Source organism: Centroberyx affinis, unplaced genomic scaffold (assembly GCF_046629955.1).
Source record: "Centroberyx affinis isolate AG114_WGS23_722 - 3 ecotype Tasmania unplaced genomic scaffold, CSIRO-AGI_Caff_v1 ptg002606l_1, whole genome shotgun sequence".
In the NCBI taxonomy this organism is placed as follows: domain Eukaryota; kingdom Metazoa; phylum Chordata; class Actinopteri; order Beryciformes; family Berycidae; genus Centroberyx; species Centroberyx affinis.
Window position 1 is genome coordinate 120,667 of NW_027280805.1, and position 18,598 is coordinate 139,264.

Genomic DNA, 18,598 nt, shown 5'->3' on the forward strand with positions numbered 1-18,598 from the left:
TTGGCATCATGGAAGGACAATGAAGTGTGTTTACTGCGGGACTGGGGAGGATATTTAAATGTACTGTATTGTATCAGTTTATCAAGCTGCACTTCAACTATTTAACTGTTTTGTCATTCCTTTTTTAGACTTGCCAAAACAATAACTAGTATATTTAAATAGACATAGATACTCTTGGTGCTCTTTTTTTTGGCAAGTATCTAATAACTCTGTGTTTTCTGTGACTGTCATGGATACAGAAAATACCTAAACACTTTTTATTGAGATGACAAAGGATTCGGAGTAAAAATTATGTTACATGTAGACAAAGCTATTTCGGACTTGTGACTATAGCTATCTATGCAAAGACATCTGTTCTTTCATTGGTTGATGCACTGCTTGGTTTGCCAGTTATGTAGACTTACAGTCTTGGGCTATTCTGAAGGGATTTAAATTGGGGATCAGCAATTTATTTATTTCATTAAATTAAAAATGTCAAAAGCTTGCGGTATTCATAAAACTCTGCACATGACATATAATGGTAAATAACAAGATCCAAAGATATACAAATCATCTTAATGTACAAGTGGGGTACAGAGACTAGAATATAAAACTCCACTCCAGTGCCTCAAAATGCCATTAGATGGCAACATGCAGATGATGTATGTTGTCATCACCTGTTGTCACCTGCTTTCTGTGAACTTGAGAGTCACCCCAGCAGCAGTGCAGGGAAGCTCAGTGTCTTGGAGATTAGAAAGGAATTGCATGAAATGTTTGACTCACATCTTCAAAAACATAGAGGAAAAGAGTCACTGGAGTACAGTAACATGTTCTCAGACTCCAAACTGTACCGGGAAGTGAAAACAATCATTCAGATTCTACACAGACAAACACAAATTCTACATATATATATATATATTCATGTACATGTAATATATACACATGTAATTTGATGTTTTATTATGTGAAATAATAATAATAATTTAAAAGTAATAAATAATAAAATAATAAATAAAATTTAATAAAAGTAATTTGCCTCTGTACCCCTACCATAATAATATTTATTCTGAAAAGAATGATTGGAAAGCTATTTATAACCAAAAAAACAACATGCTCTGAAATGAATGTGACAACCATGGTGACAACATGCCCCAGTGTGCAGTGTTTCAGTGTCTGACAAGCGAGCAAAAGTCAAATTCAATATTATCTTGGTGAGTGTTAATATATTTGACGTCAGACGTGATTTAAAAAAAATTGAAAACTATCTAAAGTGAAATTATTGCTAAAGAATTAGCAGTCGACAGTATGTCGGTGTGGATATCAGCGAGATTTTCCACTCTAGAGGGGTTTAAATCTTCTCATACCCATGTATCTTTGTTACTACCGTGGCTTGTTGAGTGCGTTGCTAGGGAACGTTCGAAGGTCCGCTCTGGTCCAATCACCGGAGAACAGAGTTGTCAAATGACTTAAACTAACCAATCAGGAAGCCGATGAGCGTCACTACCTGTTGAAGTTTATCCAAGCTTCCGGCATCTTAAACTAACTTGCATACTAAAGCGCACACGTTGCTTTGATATATTTTGCAGTCTTGTCGACTATATTTTGGTTTCTCACATGGTAAGGACGAGGAATTTGTCAATTTGTTGCACAGGCTATCTTCCGCTGCTAGCCAGGCTGCCGTTAGCTAGCTAATGCTAACGTATACTGGTAGCTAAGATACGTTGTCTTAGGGTTAACCTGAAGACTGACAAAGTTACTATACACACACAAAAATGTTGCCGAACGTCTAAATGAAACATTAACAGTGCGTGTGTGTTTCATGGAAATCCTTAGTTGCTTTTATTTATTTAGCATGTTGCGTTTTGACAGAATTTAGGTTTGTTGTTGTGCATACCAGACAATTAATGGGTTTTGTCAGCTGTGTTTGCTCGTGAGCTTTAGTTTTTGTCTAAAGCAAGCATGTAGGTGGTAGCTGTATGTAGCTCTTTTGTAGTTATATATGCAGTATATGTCAGTGAGGAGCTGTCTTATGCTGGCAGGGCTGAGGTGCAGTTTGACCACTACTCTAAGCCAAACCCACCATAATAAAGATGCACTTACAGTGACTTATACACAGAATGTCACCTACATACCTTTAACAGTGGAAGCTGACAGGCATGACCACAAGAGTGCCAGGTTAACTTCTTCTAATTCTAATGAAAAACTACGTGAAGTAAAAAAAAAACTTTTTTTTAGCTGTTAATGTACTCAACAAGAAGGCAGTCCAAGGAGATGATATCGGCCAAATCATTCTCAAATAATGTTTTAACAAGCTTCAAGTGCTTGGCTTGATTTGTTTCCAAGGTAATGCTTGTTTCATGTTTTTGTGAGCTTGTCTTTACAACTGCTTGGCATGGTATCAAAAAAAGGAACCATGAGCTCACTAATTTGCATCAAGCATTGTTATAAACCTGTTACACCATAAAATATTTCAGCCTGCTTTTTTAGTTGTGAATTGCTAAAATACTATGCAATGAGTTGCTGCAGTCGGGAATTTGATTAGCATTGTTAAATGATGCATCATATACATACTGTATGTATGTAATTATTTTCAATGTGCTTCCCCACCGTTCTTACCACAGAGAAAAGCAATGAGGACCCGGTCAAGTTCACCACCGCTTCACGTGCATGTGAATGACACCACACCAGTGCATGTCCATGTGAAGAGCCAACGGACCAGTCCTGTCAGAACACCTCAGGTTAGAGATGTACATCAGGATTATTTGGACCGATATACTGTCATGTTGGTGTCTCTGTACTGTATGTGTCTGTGTGAATCCTTTTGTTTTCAAATAACCTAAATGCCATTTACATTTTGAATGTGCACCATTTGAAGGTCTATGTCTTAATCTTAAACTTAAAATCTTAAACTCATTCAAAGATGGCAACCACAGCTCATAACTCGGCATGGCACTGAATTATCATTTCCAATCTGTTGCCCTGATGCCCTTAAAGCAGTTGTTCTCAAAGTGGGGTCCGGGGACCCCCAGGGGTCCTTGAGGGGGTTCCATGGGGTCCCCAGCAAAAAGGGGAATAATTTATTTTCACTATAATTCCATCCGTAAGTAACACAATGACAGAATGTATGACTATTTTGGTCATGGGTTTCATACACATTCTGTAATAAATCATCTAAAAGCAAAAATCTTATCAGATGGGGGACCCTGGGACAAAATCTTATCAAATGGGGGTCTGTGGTCTAATTTGTGTCAGTTTAGGGGTCCTTGACATGAAAAAGTTTGAGAACCACTGCCTTAAAGGATAACACCAGTGTACCCATGAAGTCTAAAGAAGCTGCTGTCTGTTCTACTGCAGTTTTGCCCGACCTCCCAAAAGTCACAGGCTCCCATTGTTTTCAAAAATACATTAAAAACAGCAGAGACAAACTGCTGCCTTGAGTAACCTAATACATCATGTTGAACAACGCATCGTATTGTATTTTTTCCTCACATGACTTTAAAAAAAAAAAAAAAAAAAAAATGCATGTGTTGTTAACAAAAGGCTGCAGTATGTTTTTGAGCTGTTTTTAATGTAGGGCAAACCCAGTAGAACAGATAGTAGCTTCTGACTGGCAAATACATCAGTGGGTTTAGACTTCATGGGCAATAATGATGATAGGAAAAAAGTACATTACACTGGTGTTATCCTTTAATAACCCACAGTTGATTATGTTACCTACATGACACACCCCTGCTCCTGCACATTGTAGTTATTATGCAAATGGGAAAGCATAAAAGTTCTTTTTTAAAGGGGAAGACCGCCTTGCGTCCCACGGCGAAGGTAAAAACACGGGTGCCATGGATCCCACCAGGGAAGGCCTCCATGCGGGATTCTACCTACAAATGGGAGGTAATCGCACCCAAATCCCATCCTCAGTATCGTGTCAAAAGATTATCTGGAGTGGTACTGAAAGTGTGTTTTCGCCCCTAGGGGCCGACTCACCGCCTTGAGATCACGCCGCTCTCCGAACCCGACGCCGAGGCTTCCCAGTCTGCGCTGCGATTGGCCGACCTCTCGTCCGAGGAAGAGGAAGTGCTGCACGGACGAATTAGCCAGTATGAGAAGAAGATCGACAGCTTATTGACAGAAGTCAGCTCCCTGAAGAGCGAGGTCAGTGATCTGAGCGATACTCCACTTAGTTTTAACATGGGGGTTATGTGGCTCTTGACCACCATGAAAACCAGAATGTAAACTAATCACCAAGATCAGATGCAGCTGGACGAGTTTGTAGTGTTAGGATTTTTACTTCCCATTCATTTGAATGAGAAAATAGCCTGAAAACTGACATTTAACACTTTCGTGAACAGTTATGCTTTATGCACCTTATCCACTTGTATGTATGTATTTTAGGTGGAGCTCCGGAGGAAGGAGCAGCTGCTGGAGCGGCGGTCGGAGCAGCTGAGTGTCTCCCAGCGGGTGATCGCCGAGCAGGAGGAGGAGCTGGCTGAGGTGACCAAGGAGCTGGAGGTGACCGAGCGCGAAAACACGCGTTTACGCCAGTCCATGGAGAAGATGCTGGAGGAGACGGATTACAGCAGGCAAGGCAGAGAGACCGAGCCTGAGAGTGGCATGTGTCAGCAAGATTATTCAAATCAGTCTCAACTTTATTTAAACACAACACAACACAATAGCTGGGTTTCCTTCCAAGCATTTGGTGCTGGAAAGGCTCTCTGTTTTTGTATTTTTGAATGAAAACAATGAGAAGATAGTATTTGACTATTGGCTACTATTAGTTTTGCTAAGAGTTTAGACAGCTGTTTGAACTATTTTGAGTGCCTGGACCTTTGTGTGGAGAGTTTTGTGTTCTTGTCCCTCGCAGGTTGGAAAGAGACGGCGTGCAGCAAGACAAAGACGCTCTGCTCAGGAAGCTGATGGAGGCGGAGACGGACGGGACAGCGGCCGCCAAGCAGGTGTCCGCCCTGCGCGAGTCCGTCTCCAAAATGGGGAGCGCTTGTGGCAGTGTGAGTATCGACCGAAGCTTTGGCCCTCATGATGTGCCTCGTCAGGAGTCCCATATACTCTAGAAACATGGGAACTCTGCGTTTTCATCCATGGAAAGCAGCTGGAAAATGAGACAAATGGTTCAAATGTCACTGAAAAATTTAGCTGCATCATCAGAAAGGAGGGCCGATACCTCCTGTTAAAATTCAGCAGGAATTAAAATGGAAAGCTATAGCAGAAGAACATTTGGTCCGTGGCCATAATGTTATTTTTTGACGTATTGGTCCTATGTGATTCTCAGCTAGATTTATTACCTCAAACTGTGTGACATAATCTCTGTTTGTTATTGAGATATTTGAAAGACAGTTTGTGATGCTTTATCACTGCCAGGGGATTCAAGTGAATCTGAAAATGCCATTTTACCATCTGAGGATTTCGGAAGTGTTTTTATTGTGTCTAAATATAGTATCTAAAAAAAGAAGCAAGGGGAAAGTCTTCATTAGAAGCTACATTAGAGCACAGTGGAACAATTTTTCAGAAAAAAGTGACACTTCTGTGACACTGCATTTTCATCAGATGTGGTGTTTTTTTGTCGGTTTTCACTGTTTATTGTACATTTTCAGACTCACTGGAAGTCCAAGGTAGTGATACATCAACGCAAATATTCACTACTAAATTGTCAATACAGAGTAACTACACACAGCAACAGTATGTGCTCAAGATTAGAGAGTTTACATGACATTTTAATTTGCCACTGACTGTGGAATCAGACTGTTGGCTGCAGGTGGAGACAAGAAAATGAAGCAATGAAGTCATATTTTACTTTTGGTCTTACTTAGACATGGAGGAGATTGAAGGACAAGGAAAGGAAGAGAATAGCTATTAGAGAGTATTGAAAAAATGTAAAGAAGCCTCTGTTGTGTAGCACATTCCACTTTGACTTTTATTACACGTATTTAGACATCTGTTGAATAATAGCAATCATTTGTGGGCTGATCAAGGTGTGGTGGGAATGTTAATAAAAAAAAGCGTGAGATTTTGAAATATGCAGGCTTCTCCTAACTAAAGTTTTCAGATTGTGCCTCATTTATCAAGCAAAGGGAGGGTGGATGCAACGCAATGCTAGTATAACAGTGCTTTTTTTTCAGATCTCTGACCAGCCATCCAAATGCCATTGTTAGAAAACATGCTTTTCTTTTTCTGTTTCTTCTACTTTTGGCGGTGAAGCGGCTGTCAGGCTCCGAGTCTTCAGTCTTAGCCCGTCAGAAGGAGCTGTTGCTGCAGAAGCTGGAGACGTTCGAGGCCACGAACCGAACTCTCCGCCACCTTCTCCGAGAGCAGCACGGATGCCAGGTACGGCCTCCATGGCAACAGGACTGTCACAGACACAGTTTCAGAAAACCGCTGTGTAAATGCACTGATAGACCAGAGTGGGATTTGTTGAGTGCTTGAATTGGATACACAGGGAATATTTTCACATAATTGTATTCGAGTCAGACTTGAGTCACAATATTAATTGCTTGAGACTTGACTTGACTTGGGTTCTGGTGACTTGGGACTTGACTCTGACTTGTACTTTGATGACTTGAAAAGGTTTCTAAAGTCTTGACTTGAGATCTTGTGTTTGTGTAAATGACTTAGATTGAAAGTGATGAGATTTGTTCCAGCAGACGACTGAATTTAAATTCTGTTTTTCTGAATTTGTATGGAATGATTGAATTTATTGAAGTTGAGACTGATTCTAGAAATCAAACTCATGATGCTCTTACCAAGTTTTTATCCTATTAAAACCATATTGCATTGAAAAGTCCTAGATATTTAGTTTTCTTTAAGATATTAAATTGATACAGGACTCTTGATTTGTTCTGACTTGACTTGCTGTTCTACATTTAGACTTAAGACTTGACATTAATGACATGGACTTGACTTGCTAATCTACATTTAGACTTGACTTGAGACTTGTGCCTCAAGACTTGAGACTGACTTGGGACTCGAGCAAAGTTGACTTGGTCACACCTCTGTTTCTAGGTATTTAAAGGTATTCAAACATTGACTTAACAATATCTGGGTGTGATCCTCATTGTCAGCATGAATTACTGACCTGTTGTCTTGAAGGGTTTCCAGCAGCAATATGGAGGTTTGTTTAGTACAGTGACTACCTTACATGTGTGCTGATGGACTCTTTTTGGGCAGATGGAGTCAATACGCCTGGCAGAGCAGAAGGACACATTACTCAAGAGACTGACAGACACAGAGGCGGAAAATGCGGTGAGCTTAGTAGGAACCTATGAAACACATTTGAATGTTTCTTCTGTCTGAATAACGGTGCCTGGAGTATACCTGGAGTTACAATCTTTTTTTTTAACATTTGTGGCATTCTTTCCTTTTACAGCATCTTGTGGTGAAACTGCAAGAGAAAGAGAGAGAAGTGGATCAGCTCTCCAAATTTCTAGACACTGAGAAGGTACTGTGTGCACGGGTTCCACTGATTGTGTAACTGTGGATCAGTCTCACAGATGGGGCTTCGAAACAAAACTTTGTGCATTCAATCTCTTCATGACGTAGATTCAAGTGAAATATATTTGTGCCACTAATGCAAATTCTGCTGGATGTTGAGGATGCAGGAAAACGCCAAGACCACAGGTGACTTGTCCAAGGCTCTGGAGTCCACCAGGGCCCATCTGCAAGGCCAGCTTCGTAGCAAAGAAGCCGAGAACAACCGCCTCGCTGTGCAGATCAAGGTCTGTCCTGGGATCTGTTCTGTTTTGGCAGATGTCATTATGTATAACGAGCCTGTTATTGCTTGTGGTAATGCAATTGTAATTATGCATTTGTTTGATGGAGTATTTCAGGCCATTGTCTTCAAAATCAGTCTTGTCCCAGTAGACTCAGCAGCAATTATTTATGCCAATATATTTCTCGTATATTATTATTAACTGCAGTGAAGCAAGTTGGCCTAATGATTTGTTTTTAACTGTAACACAAGCTTGCTTTGTAAGTAGGCTTGGGCCGATATTCAATATTATCGAATATTGCGATATTTTGTGAATATCGCAATATTGCCTGCGATATCAAATGATACACAAAAGAAGCCCCTCACACATACATAATCATACTTGAAGTGAAAAATTTGTCTTTATAATTCAAGTGGATTCCCTTTCCCACAGTCAGCCCGTTTTTCTGGAAATAGCAGGAATGAGCAAATTATACCAAATGGCCATTGTTTCCTCCAATGCTTGAATAGTAAGATCAAATTTCTAGGCTGTTAATAATAATTCTTATTATTATAGCCTAGAAATTTGATGTCATTTGGAAGAAATAAAATACCCCCCCCAAAAAAACCCAAAGAGAAAAAAAAAAAGAAATCCCGCGATAATATTGTATATCGTGATATTTTGGTGTGACAGTATCGTAATATTACATTTTTGGATATTGCCCAAGCCCATTCGTAAGACTCCCTACCCCGACCTCCCCCAAAAACACACAATACAGCCCTACACATGTAATCCCTGATTTTGTCTCTCCCGTGGGTCCAGAACCTGGAGCGAGCGGCGAACCAGCAGAAGGGGGAGATGGAGCACCTCACGGAGCAGCTGGCGAGGCTGAAGCAGCAGGCCGGCTCGGACCGAGAGGCTCTGAAACGAGCCACGAGAGCCCAGAAACACCGAGCGGAGCGCAGCGAGGACACCGCGGGCCAGCTGGGCGCCCAGCTGCTGGACATGGTGGGGACATGGTCTAGCTGTACAGAAGAGTTCCCAAGGCTGTCCTACTTTAGCACCGGATTCATTTTTCAGAGTCCACCAGGAAGATAGACAGGTGCATTGGGTCCATTGTAGGCTTGGCCCGATATTCGATATTGTAGAGTATCGCAATATTCAGTATTATCGAATATCGCGATACTTCCCGCAATATTGAATATCGCCCCCTTATTAATAATAATAATCATTATAATTTGGTAGAAATTAAATAAAATACCCCTCCAAAAAACCTGGGGGAAAAAAACTGAAAAAACAAAAACAAAAACGTGTGCAATAATATTGTGTATCACAGTATTTTGGGACAGTATCGTGATATTACATTTTGGATATAGCCCAAGCCTAGTCCATTCACTTACATTTGTCGTGACTTTGGCTTGTAGATGGAAAATATGTTTTCCCAGCATAACTCAACAAATTAACAAACTCTTACAAGTCTCAAAATCCATGTTACAACCAATGTTTGGCTGTCACATAGCGTCAGTAAAGATTTAATATGTTCAATCCAATAAATCACTATGTAAACAAAGCCAGTGGGCACAAGGTGGTGTCATCAGTGATTGGAATTTAAAAAAACTTTGAGAAACGATGCATCTCACCATTTTGTTTCAGCATTTTCAAAACCGCACTGATTAGCCGAAGGGAGGCGCTACAATTACAGCTCAAAACAAGATGACTGATTGGTCCAGAGGGGGACTGCATCATTCATGGAGCACATGTTTACTGTTGCATTCATATCTTTAACAGGAGAAGCAATTGACAGACGCCCTGTCAGCCGCTGAGAACTGGCGAAGCCGTCACACCCAAGAAGTGAAAGACAAGAGTCAGCTGGAGATTGAACTGTCTGTCTTGAACAGGTGAGGGCCGCTCTGTTGTGGCTGCAGCTACAAACAGGAATGAGTCTCTAATCAGATACTGGAGAACTAGTGACTATGCAGAACAGAAACACATCATCTCAACCAATGATAGGTTCTTATTTCCAAACTCTGCAATGATAAACATGGTTGTAAAGAGAATAAAAAGACTGTCTTTATGTGATGCAGCCGTGTGGCAGAGCTCAGCGAGCAGCTGCACAGCACCGAGGATAAAGGCCGAGCGGAGAGAGAAGCCCTGCTGGAGCACCTGCATGGACTGACCACAGACAGCACCGCCGCCAAACTGGACAACCAGACTCTCAAGGTCCAACACACAACAGCACACACAAAGATTTCATTCATGTGACAATGAAGACACATTTAACGGGCATCTCTGACTCCTTAGTGTTGCCAAATCCTTCCTTTTCATTCTTATAGACTTGTAACTGACATACATTACATCACATGTTAATTAAATAACTAAAAATAAATACAACCGATTTACCTCATTTTGATGACCTACTCTCATTAGTGCCGTCAAATTGTTTTAGCCAGTAGCTTGAGTATGACACAGTCTTATGACCAGTCGCCAACCACAGCTGTGTGTTCCCGTTAGGCCACGCTGTCTGCAGTGGAGGAGAAACTGGCCTTGTCCCAGACGGAGCTGCAGCAGGTCAAAGCCTCTGTCAAGCAATATGAAAGCCTGCTGGATGGCTATAAGATCCAGGTATGTGAAGCACACTCTTATACTGTACTGCTCAGTAGGGATGCACTGATATATATTGGCAGACTGTAGGTATTGGCCGATATCAGTCAATATCAATATCAATTGTGAAACTGCCATTTTTGTGATGTTTTTTGACAACTGTCAAATTAGCAACAGAATAAAACTAACATGGTTTTTTGTTTAAAAACCACTTCATTATCTTAAGATAAGCATGTCTGTAAAGCTTAACCTGTTTGCACCTGTATTTGTATGAAGATTCTTACATGAATCCAGTATATAATACAACATATATGGAATATGAAACAAATGACAAAAAAAGTAATTAATTAAATAGGTTGTTGATAATAATAATAATAATAATAATAATAATAATGATAATGATAATGATAATAATAATAATTTTATTTATATAGCACTTTTCTTAACAAAGTTACGAAGTGCTGAACACCAGAAGATTAAAACAATGACATAAAATAAATACAAGAAATAGCATAAAAATACATTCAAATAATAAAAGACAACAGAAAAGGAGAATGAAACAATTAGGAAAAAGCAAGTTTAAAAAAGTATGTTTTCAACTGTGATGTAAAAGCAGTGATAGACTCAGCTCTTCTAACAGTCTCGGGCAAGCCACTCCACAACTTGGGGGTCCTCACTGCAAAAGCTCTCCTTTGGTCTTAACAGTAATATTAACAACTTGTTCCGCTCCACGTCGCCGCGCAGGTTGGGAAGACCCGGGCCGAGGCGGACGAGTACTGCACCCGGCTGGGCCAGGCGGAGCGGGAGGCGCAGGCGGCGCGGGGCGAGCTGGAGCGGGAGATAGAGGAGGTGCGCAGGCAGCTGCTGGGCCGGCTGGCGGAGCTGGAGCCTCTTCCCGAAGCCTTACGCCGCTCCGAGCTCCAGCTGCAGGAGGCTCAGGACAGGGAGCGGGGTCAGGAGAGACGCGGCATGGAGCTCGGCAACACTCTGACCGACCTACGCATGAAGGTCAGCGGCTCCCTATGCATGATGTTAAAGCAGAGGTGTGACCAAGTCAACTCCGCTCGAGTCCCAAGTCAGTTTCAAGTCTTGAAGCTCAAGTCTCAAGTCAAGTCTCAAGTCTGAATGTAGATTACCAAGTCAAGCCCAAGTCAAGTCCATGTCATTAATGTCAAGTCTCAAGTCTAAATGTAGAACAGCAAGTCAAGTCAGAACAAATCAAGAGTCCAGTATCAATTTAATATCTTAAAGAAAACTAAATATCTAGGACTTTTCAATGCAATATGGTTTTAATAGGATAAAAACTTGGTAAGAGCATCATGAGTTTGATTTCTGGAATCAGTTTCAACTTCAATAAATTCAATCATTCCATACAAATTCAGAAAACAGAATTTCAATTCAGTCATCTGCTGGAACAAATCTCATCACTTTCAATCTAAGTCATTTACACAAACACAAGATCTCAAGTCAAGACATTAGAAACCTTTTCAAGTCGTCAAAGTACAAATTAAAGTCAAGTCCCAAGTCACCAGAACCCAAGTCAGGTCTCAAGTCTTCTGTTCATGCATCAAGTCAAGTCTCAAGCGATCAAAACTGTGACTCAAGTCACAAAAATCCCTTCCAACATGTTGATCCTCTTCAGTAAAGACAAAGCCACCAGGGAGGGGGAGGGGGGACAGGAAGCAACAGGGTTTATGGGAAATGTAGTCTGAAATATTATTTAAACTGGCATTAAAAAGCTCCTAATAAGTCCTAAATTTAACTTGCAGAAACTTGTAGTCACCCCACATGACCAAATATTTTTAGTTCACAGTTAAGAGAACTATTTTCAAAACTGGGTCTTCCAAGTAGGAAACCAAACACTGGATACACAGTCCCAGTCATGCCAAGGAGGACCAGCACCAGATCCCAACCACCACCTGGGGAAGGATGATATTTCGGCTCACAGGGTTTTAGGGAAAGCTAATCCGCATACAAACAAATGCAATAGTTCAGTATTTGTCCCATGTGGTTTTAGGTGGAGACTCAAGGCAGCCAGGTGGAGCTGCTGAGGCAGAAGAACATGGTGCTGCTGGAGGAGAACAAGCAGCTTCAACACCGGGTGGAGAGTCTGGAGAGGTCAGTAACTCATTGACAACCTCCTCTGCTTCACAACATTGGCTTTTACACTTTTATGCGTCCAGAGTGTCGATTCCTTCTCCGGTCTCGTCCTGCAGGAAGCTGGAGGAGGCCGGCAGTCAGAACGGCGACCTGCTGGCGGTCGTCACCAAACGGGAAGAGACCATCCTCAGCAATCAGCTTCGTCTGGAGGAAAAAACAAGGGAGTGCACCCTGCTGAGCCGCAAGCTAGAGGAGGCTCTGGACGACGCTCGCCAACAGGTCCGACCCACTGGTTGAATGTTTGCAAGTATATTGAACTAACTTACTAAATAAAAAAAATGTGTAACTAACAGGACCTTTCAGAAGACATCCTCTTCATCCTCTGTAACAGTGATTCTCAACCTTTTTCCATATCAAGGAGCCCTAATTTAGTCCACATTAGAGCCACAGACCCCCATTTGATGAGATTTTGTCTCTCGGACCCAAACCTGAGAATATTTTTATTGTCAGATATGATTTTGTCCAGAATTCCATGACTATCTGTATCATAGGTAGAGAGATAACAGTGAAACTATGATCAAAACAGTCATTCTCCTACATTCTCTAACTGTGTTAACTTGAAATAATTCAGAAGTTTAACAATTCATCAGTTTGCTGGAGACCCCCTGGAACCCCCTCAAGGACCCCTGGTGGTCCCCGGACCCCACGCTGAGAACCACTGCTCAATAAAACAGAGCTCAAAATAAACCTGCATGCATAATTTATCTCAAATATTGAACCCTGCCACTGTCGTCTCTTTGAAAATGTAATCATGAATCAAACAAATTATACAGAAATAAATTGGATGGCCTAATATTTTATTATTAAAAAAAAAATGCTATGATTCCCTTTGAATCACTTCATTTTTGGGGATAGAACATGATAAACATACGCAAGTACTGGATTTTGCATTTGGTTTGATGTGTTGGAAAGATTCATAAATTAGACAAAAGAAGTTGCGTATGATCATCTCAGCACTCAGACTGGCAGTAGTTTCAATTGACAAGATCCCCGAGATAAAGGAAAAAGTCATTAAATTTAAATATTGAGCTTTTTATGAGAAAAACCCATGCAAAGGAATGCGTACCCAAAATGTGAAACGTCTTGGAAATTTGTTCTTCAATCATGTTCTTCTTTTCAGTTGATGAGTGTTAAATGTCAAGCTAGGCTATGCTGTGCAGTCAGTATATGAATCACTTATGATGCAAAACAAATGCAAAAACAGAAACAGGATAAAGTGATATCGTATTGGAAAATAAATGTTGAAGGTAACGTGGTACAAAGTATATCAGAGTGGTTGGCACACAAATTTGGGATAGAAATGGAGTTTAAGAATTTTTTTTTAATAAATAACGAGGATATCAGTTGAGCCGATTAATGATGTTCCAACATATTTATCTCCAGGTTTCTGAGACCAGAGAACGCGCCGCGACCAAACAGCGCTCCACCCAATCCAAGATACTGGACCTGGAGACCCATCTCAGCAGGACTACCTCAGAAATCAACCAGCTGCGGCGCAGCAAAGAGGAGGTAAAGGCCTCCGTATGTCATCTTCTTCTAACAAACCTGTGTATAAACAGTGGCATAACGTGTGTGTTTGCGATGACCAGGTGGAGCGGCGGTACCAGAGCCGGCTGCAGGACGTGAAGGATCGGCTGGAGCAGTCGGACAGCACCAACCGCAGCCTGCAGAACTACGTGCAGTTCCTCAAAGCGTCCTACGCCAATGTGTTCGGAGACTTGGCCCTCAGCAGCTCCCTGCGCGCCCCCTCGCCCATCTGACAGCCCGTCCACCACAGCTTCACATATATTCCCCTCACAACTTGCACAAATCAGAACACACAAACTATATACCGTATATACATTCATATTCCCAGAGTATCGTATCGCTCCTCAATATCAACATAAATGAGGTCATTTTTATTCTCACATTTCTATGTCTGAAGTTCTCTGAAATAAGTCTTATTTAGTTCTCCTCTAAGTATCCCCAACTGAGAGTGGCTGAGTTTAGAGGAAGACTAGATTCTGCTGGTCCACCTCAAACATTTGTCACTCTTCACATACTTAGTCAGCAAATGCTTGAATCCACAAAAGCAAATAGTCTTTATTGGTGACTACTAATAATGAATTAGGTGAGGAGCATGGTACAGCGATGGCACAAGAGCTTCACAATTAATCAAAACTGAAATGACAACCAGAAGAGTCTAAATATCCCCTCATATATTTCAGATTTTTTTTTCTAAAGAGGTTTTAAGAGAAATGGTTCAGGAGGAAGTGAACGTCATGTGAGTATAGCGATATATATTAGGGTTGCATGCAGGAGTTATCACATTTTTCTCCTACGTTTGCATTTCACATGCCAAAAACAATGGAAATTGCTAATTTCCTATGCAAGCCTATGCAATACGCATTATGTTTTAACCTCCACTAGTCAAGACAAAAGGTAGTATGTTGTTCTTTGTCAGAATTATCACATAATATTATTATTACATAGTAAAAATATTGCTGTGTGTTTTGTACTATGTGCCCAAGCCATCCATGAAACATTATGTACTTAAATGTATCTGTTTTTTTATCTTATGGAGTTGAAAACACTGGTGCTATGGTTGTTGCAGTCCTTAGTACAAGATGCTGTGTGTGTCAAAACGATGACTTTTGGTTTACTGTTTGTTATATCAGTGTTAAATTACAATCTGACATACTCTACATTAGAAGAATCAACAGTTTGTTTCCTCCTTGATGATTTCACAGAGCATATTTATGAATAACTGAGTAATTTATATCCACTGTGGATGACTTTTGAAGTTGCAATAAAACGAGAAAAATATTTCCCTGCAGCTGTGTCTTTGATGGAACACCAGAGTGAACTGTGAGTCATTGTCCTGTTGGAGCAGAAACTGTCTCCCCTATCTAAGGTCTTTGGTTCTCTGAAACAGGTTGTCAGTTTTTTGTTTTCTCTGCCACACACTCCAGATTTGTGAACTATTACTTCAACTGATTGCTGTAGTGAAATCTCAAGGACACTCAGATGAATTTTGATGCAATATATTTCAGCATTTCATACTTAAGCAATACTTAGTTTTAACATGGGGATTATTTGGCTCTTGACAGTCATGAAAACCAGAATATAAACTAATCACCAAGATCAGATGCAGCTGGACGAGTTCGTAGTGTTCAGAATTTCACTTCCCATTAATTTGAATGAGGCCAGAAAATAGACTGAAAACTGACATTGAACGCATTGGTGAACAGACTCAACAACAGATCCCACTACTACTCTTGAAACAGACAGTTCAGGCTCATGAAGAACATGCAAAACACAGCCGCCAAGGTAGGGAGTTGGTTCAGTCAAATCTTCCAGATAAAGCCTGTGAAGCCTGTCTCATGCTGTAAACCCATACTGTTAAATGGTTTTAGGGCACAGATCAGGACAAGATTAGATGAAACTTTAACGATCCCAATGGCGAAATCGGGTCATAGCAGCAGAAAAGAATGGCATAGAGATGAAAAATACAACAAATCAAAGATATTGCAGGTAGTACGATAAAAACTACATATTGAAGATAATACAAGGATGCAGCTTCCTTGTCATGTTAATACAGAATTAGAACTCGACTTGCTATACTGACTATTGGCAGATTTACAGGTTAACTGATGCTTGCAGTTTACAGATCTATTCGAATACAAATTATGCATTGTGTGCAAATGTGCACTATTGGCCATCCAGAGTATCAGATTTACAGAGCAGATGTGCAAATGTGCATTGTTAACTATTCGCATTATCATTTTTTGGAGGCATATATGTACAGAAGTGTCTAGATTTGCAAATGTGCATTATTAACTTTTCACATTATCGTTTTTTTGGAGGCATATATGAACAGAAGTGTCTAGATTTGCAAATGTGCATTATTAACTTTTCACATTATTGTTTTTTTGGAGGCATATATGAACAGAAGTGTCTAGATTTGCAAATGAGCATTATTAACTTTTCACATTATCGATTTTTTGGAGGCATATATGAACAGAAGTATCTAGATTTGCAAATGTGCATTGTTAACTTTTCACATTATCATTTTTTGGAGGCATATATGTACAGACGTGTCTAGATTTGCAACCGTGCATTGTTAACTATTCACATTATAATTTTTTGGAGGCGTATATGTACAGAAGTGTCTAGATTTGCAAATGTGCATTGTTAACTATTCATATTATCATTTTTTGGAGGCACATATGTACAGAAGTGTCTAGATTTGCAAATGTGCATTGTTAAGTATTCATATTATCATTTTTTGGAGGCACATATGTACAGAAGTGTCTAGATTTGCAAATGTGCATTGTTAACTATTCATATTATCATTTTTTGGAGGCACATATGTACAGAAGTGTCTAGATTCGCAAATGTGCATTGTTAACTTTTCACATTATCATTTTTTTGGAGGCATATATGAACAGAAGTGTCCAGATTTGCAGATGTGCATCGTTAGCTGTTCACATTTTAAGAGATGAGACTTACAGATGGGAATAAGATACGTACAGAAATATATTGAGAAATGTGTATTAGCTCACGCTCATGCACAGAGACACATGATCCCTTAGCGGTAATAATCAGTCGGGCATAGGCCTACTTGTTGTCGTCAGCTGACATGAAGCTGCCGGAGGGAACAGACAACACACTGCTCATTATAGAGGCAGATCAGACACAGAGACTGTCTCTTCACCATGTTAACAGTCACTAATAGGAACCGGCTCACCCGCATCATCTCACACAACGCATCCAAGATCATTGGCATTTGTACAAAGGGTGGAACCAAATTTCCTCTTATAGGACAATAAATTATCTATCTATCTATCTATCTATCTATCTATCTATCTGACATTTTATATGGCAGTGATTTAATGTCTGGTTTATGGTACAGCTACAGTTCATCCAACATCAGCAATATAGACTGAGTTTGCACGGAGGAGACATTAAGACATCCCAGTGAGTGTTCCACTGCCCTACAGTAATTTAATTAGACTTGACCAATTCTCTGCCACAGATAATGCAGCAGTATCGAAACACTGTTCCAGCTGTTCTTGCCCTCCATTGGTCTCCCTCGCCCTCCCATACAGCCAGGGAAAATGAGAGAGGACGCCAAATTTAACATTTGAATCTTGTGAAAATGCAGTCTCTTAATGTACAGCCTCACTGTATGCCAAGGCTGAGGTGGCACGATTTGGTCAACTGCTGACTTCAATTCCTTTTACTCACAGGGAATGACTTCATCTGAAGCCTGGTCCAGGAGGTCCATGGTAATAAACTACCTAAGTGTCTATTTTGCCCATAAATTAAACTAAAAAACCTACTAGAATGCAGAGACTTGCTCCATTCACTCTGAACTCTTGTTGCTGCAGTGTAAGCTAAACATAGTATGAAGATAAGATTAAACTTTATTGATCCCAGTGAGGAAATTGAGCACCGGCAAATAGAAATAAAGAATAAATCAGGAGAAGAAGAAAAAAAGAATAAAAATGAACTTTTTAGACTGAAATATAAACAAGTCCTGAGGTGCAAATATTTCTTGAAATTTCTTGTAAGACATTTCACAATATGAAATATGTTCCGCTTTTGATATATGGTTTTAGAACATCTGAAGATTAAAAAGAGAATGTCCTGTAATTTTATATTGTCATATATGTTCCCTGTCTGGAAAGTAGTGTAATGTATTATAGTTGTAATTTTTTTTTTTTCTTTGTATATTTCTAATACAGTTTCACCTGAATAGACATTTTGTGTTTTGTGTGTATTGTTGTTTTGTGTTGTTGGTATTTGAATGAATGTTTTATGTTGTGATAATTTATGTTATTTATGCTTTTATTTGATCTCATATTAACTATTCTGTATTCTTGCCTCACTTATCCAGAACTTTCTTCTCTCCAGTTGATTTTAGAATCAAATTTAAGATTTTATTGATTACTTTTAAAGTAACAAATGGTTTATTATTTGCTGTACAGAAGTGAAGTCCTACATCTACAGATAAAGCTTTTTTGACAGGCTCAGTCAGTGGAGGCTGGCCTGTAGGGGGCGCCAGGGCGCTGCCCCGCCTAGACTTTAACTGGAAAAAACAAGTTTTTTTCAAGGGCTTTTCAAGGGTTTTTAATTTAGGATGTGAGGATATGGTCGCCCATTGTTGTTATTTTATAGTG

General features: G+C 40.1%; 1 protein-coding gene across 1 annotated transcript; it reads left to right on the plus strand.

Moving 5' to 3' along the window:
• Positions 1–2,608: 2,608 nt before the first annotated feature.
• Positions 2,609–15,199, plus strand: LOC139656999 (outer dense fiber protein 2-like). Its single transcript, XM_071534683.1, has 18 exons — positions 2,609–2,717; positions 3,769–3,867; positions 3,949–4,128; positions 4,369–4,556; positions 4,838–4,971; positions 6,197–6,312; positions 7,153–7,227; positions 7,352–7,423; positions 7,584–7,700; positions 8,496–8,681; positions 9,462–9,571; positions 9,758–9,893; positions 10,185–10,295; positions 11,019–11,282; positions 12,292–12,392; positions 12,491–12,653; positions 13,818–13,943; positions 14,024–15,199. Exons 1-18 carry the CDS (start codon positions 2,610–2,612, stop codon positions 14,192–14,194), a joined length of 2,457 nt encoding a protein of 818 aa, XP_071390784.1. The 5' UTR covers position 2,609; the 3' UTR covers positions 14,195–15,199.
• Positions 15,200–18,598: the final 3,399 nt, after the last annotated feature.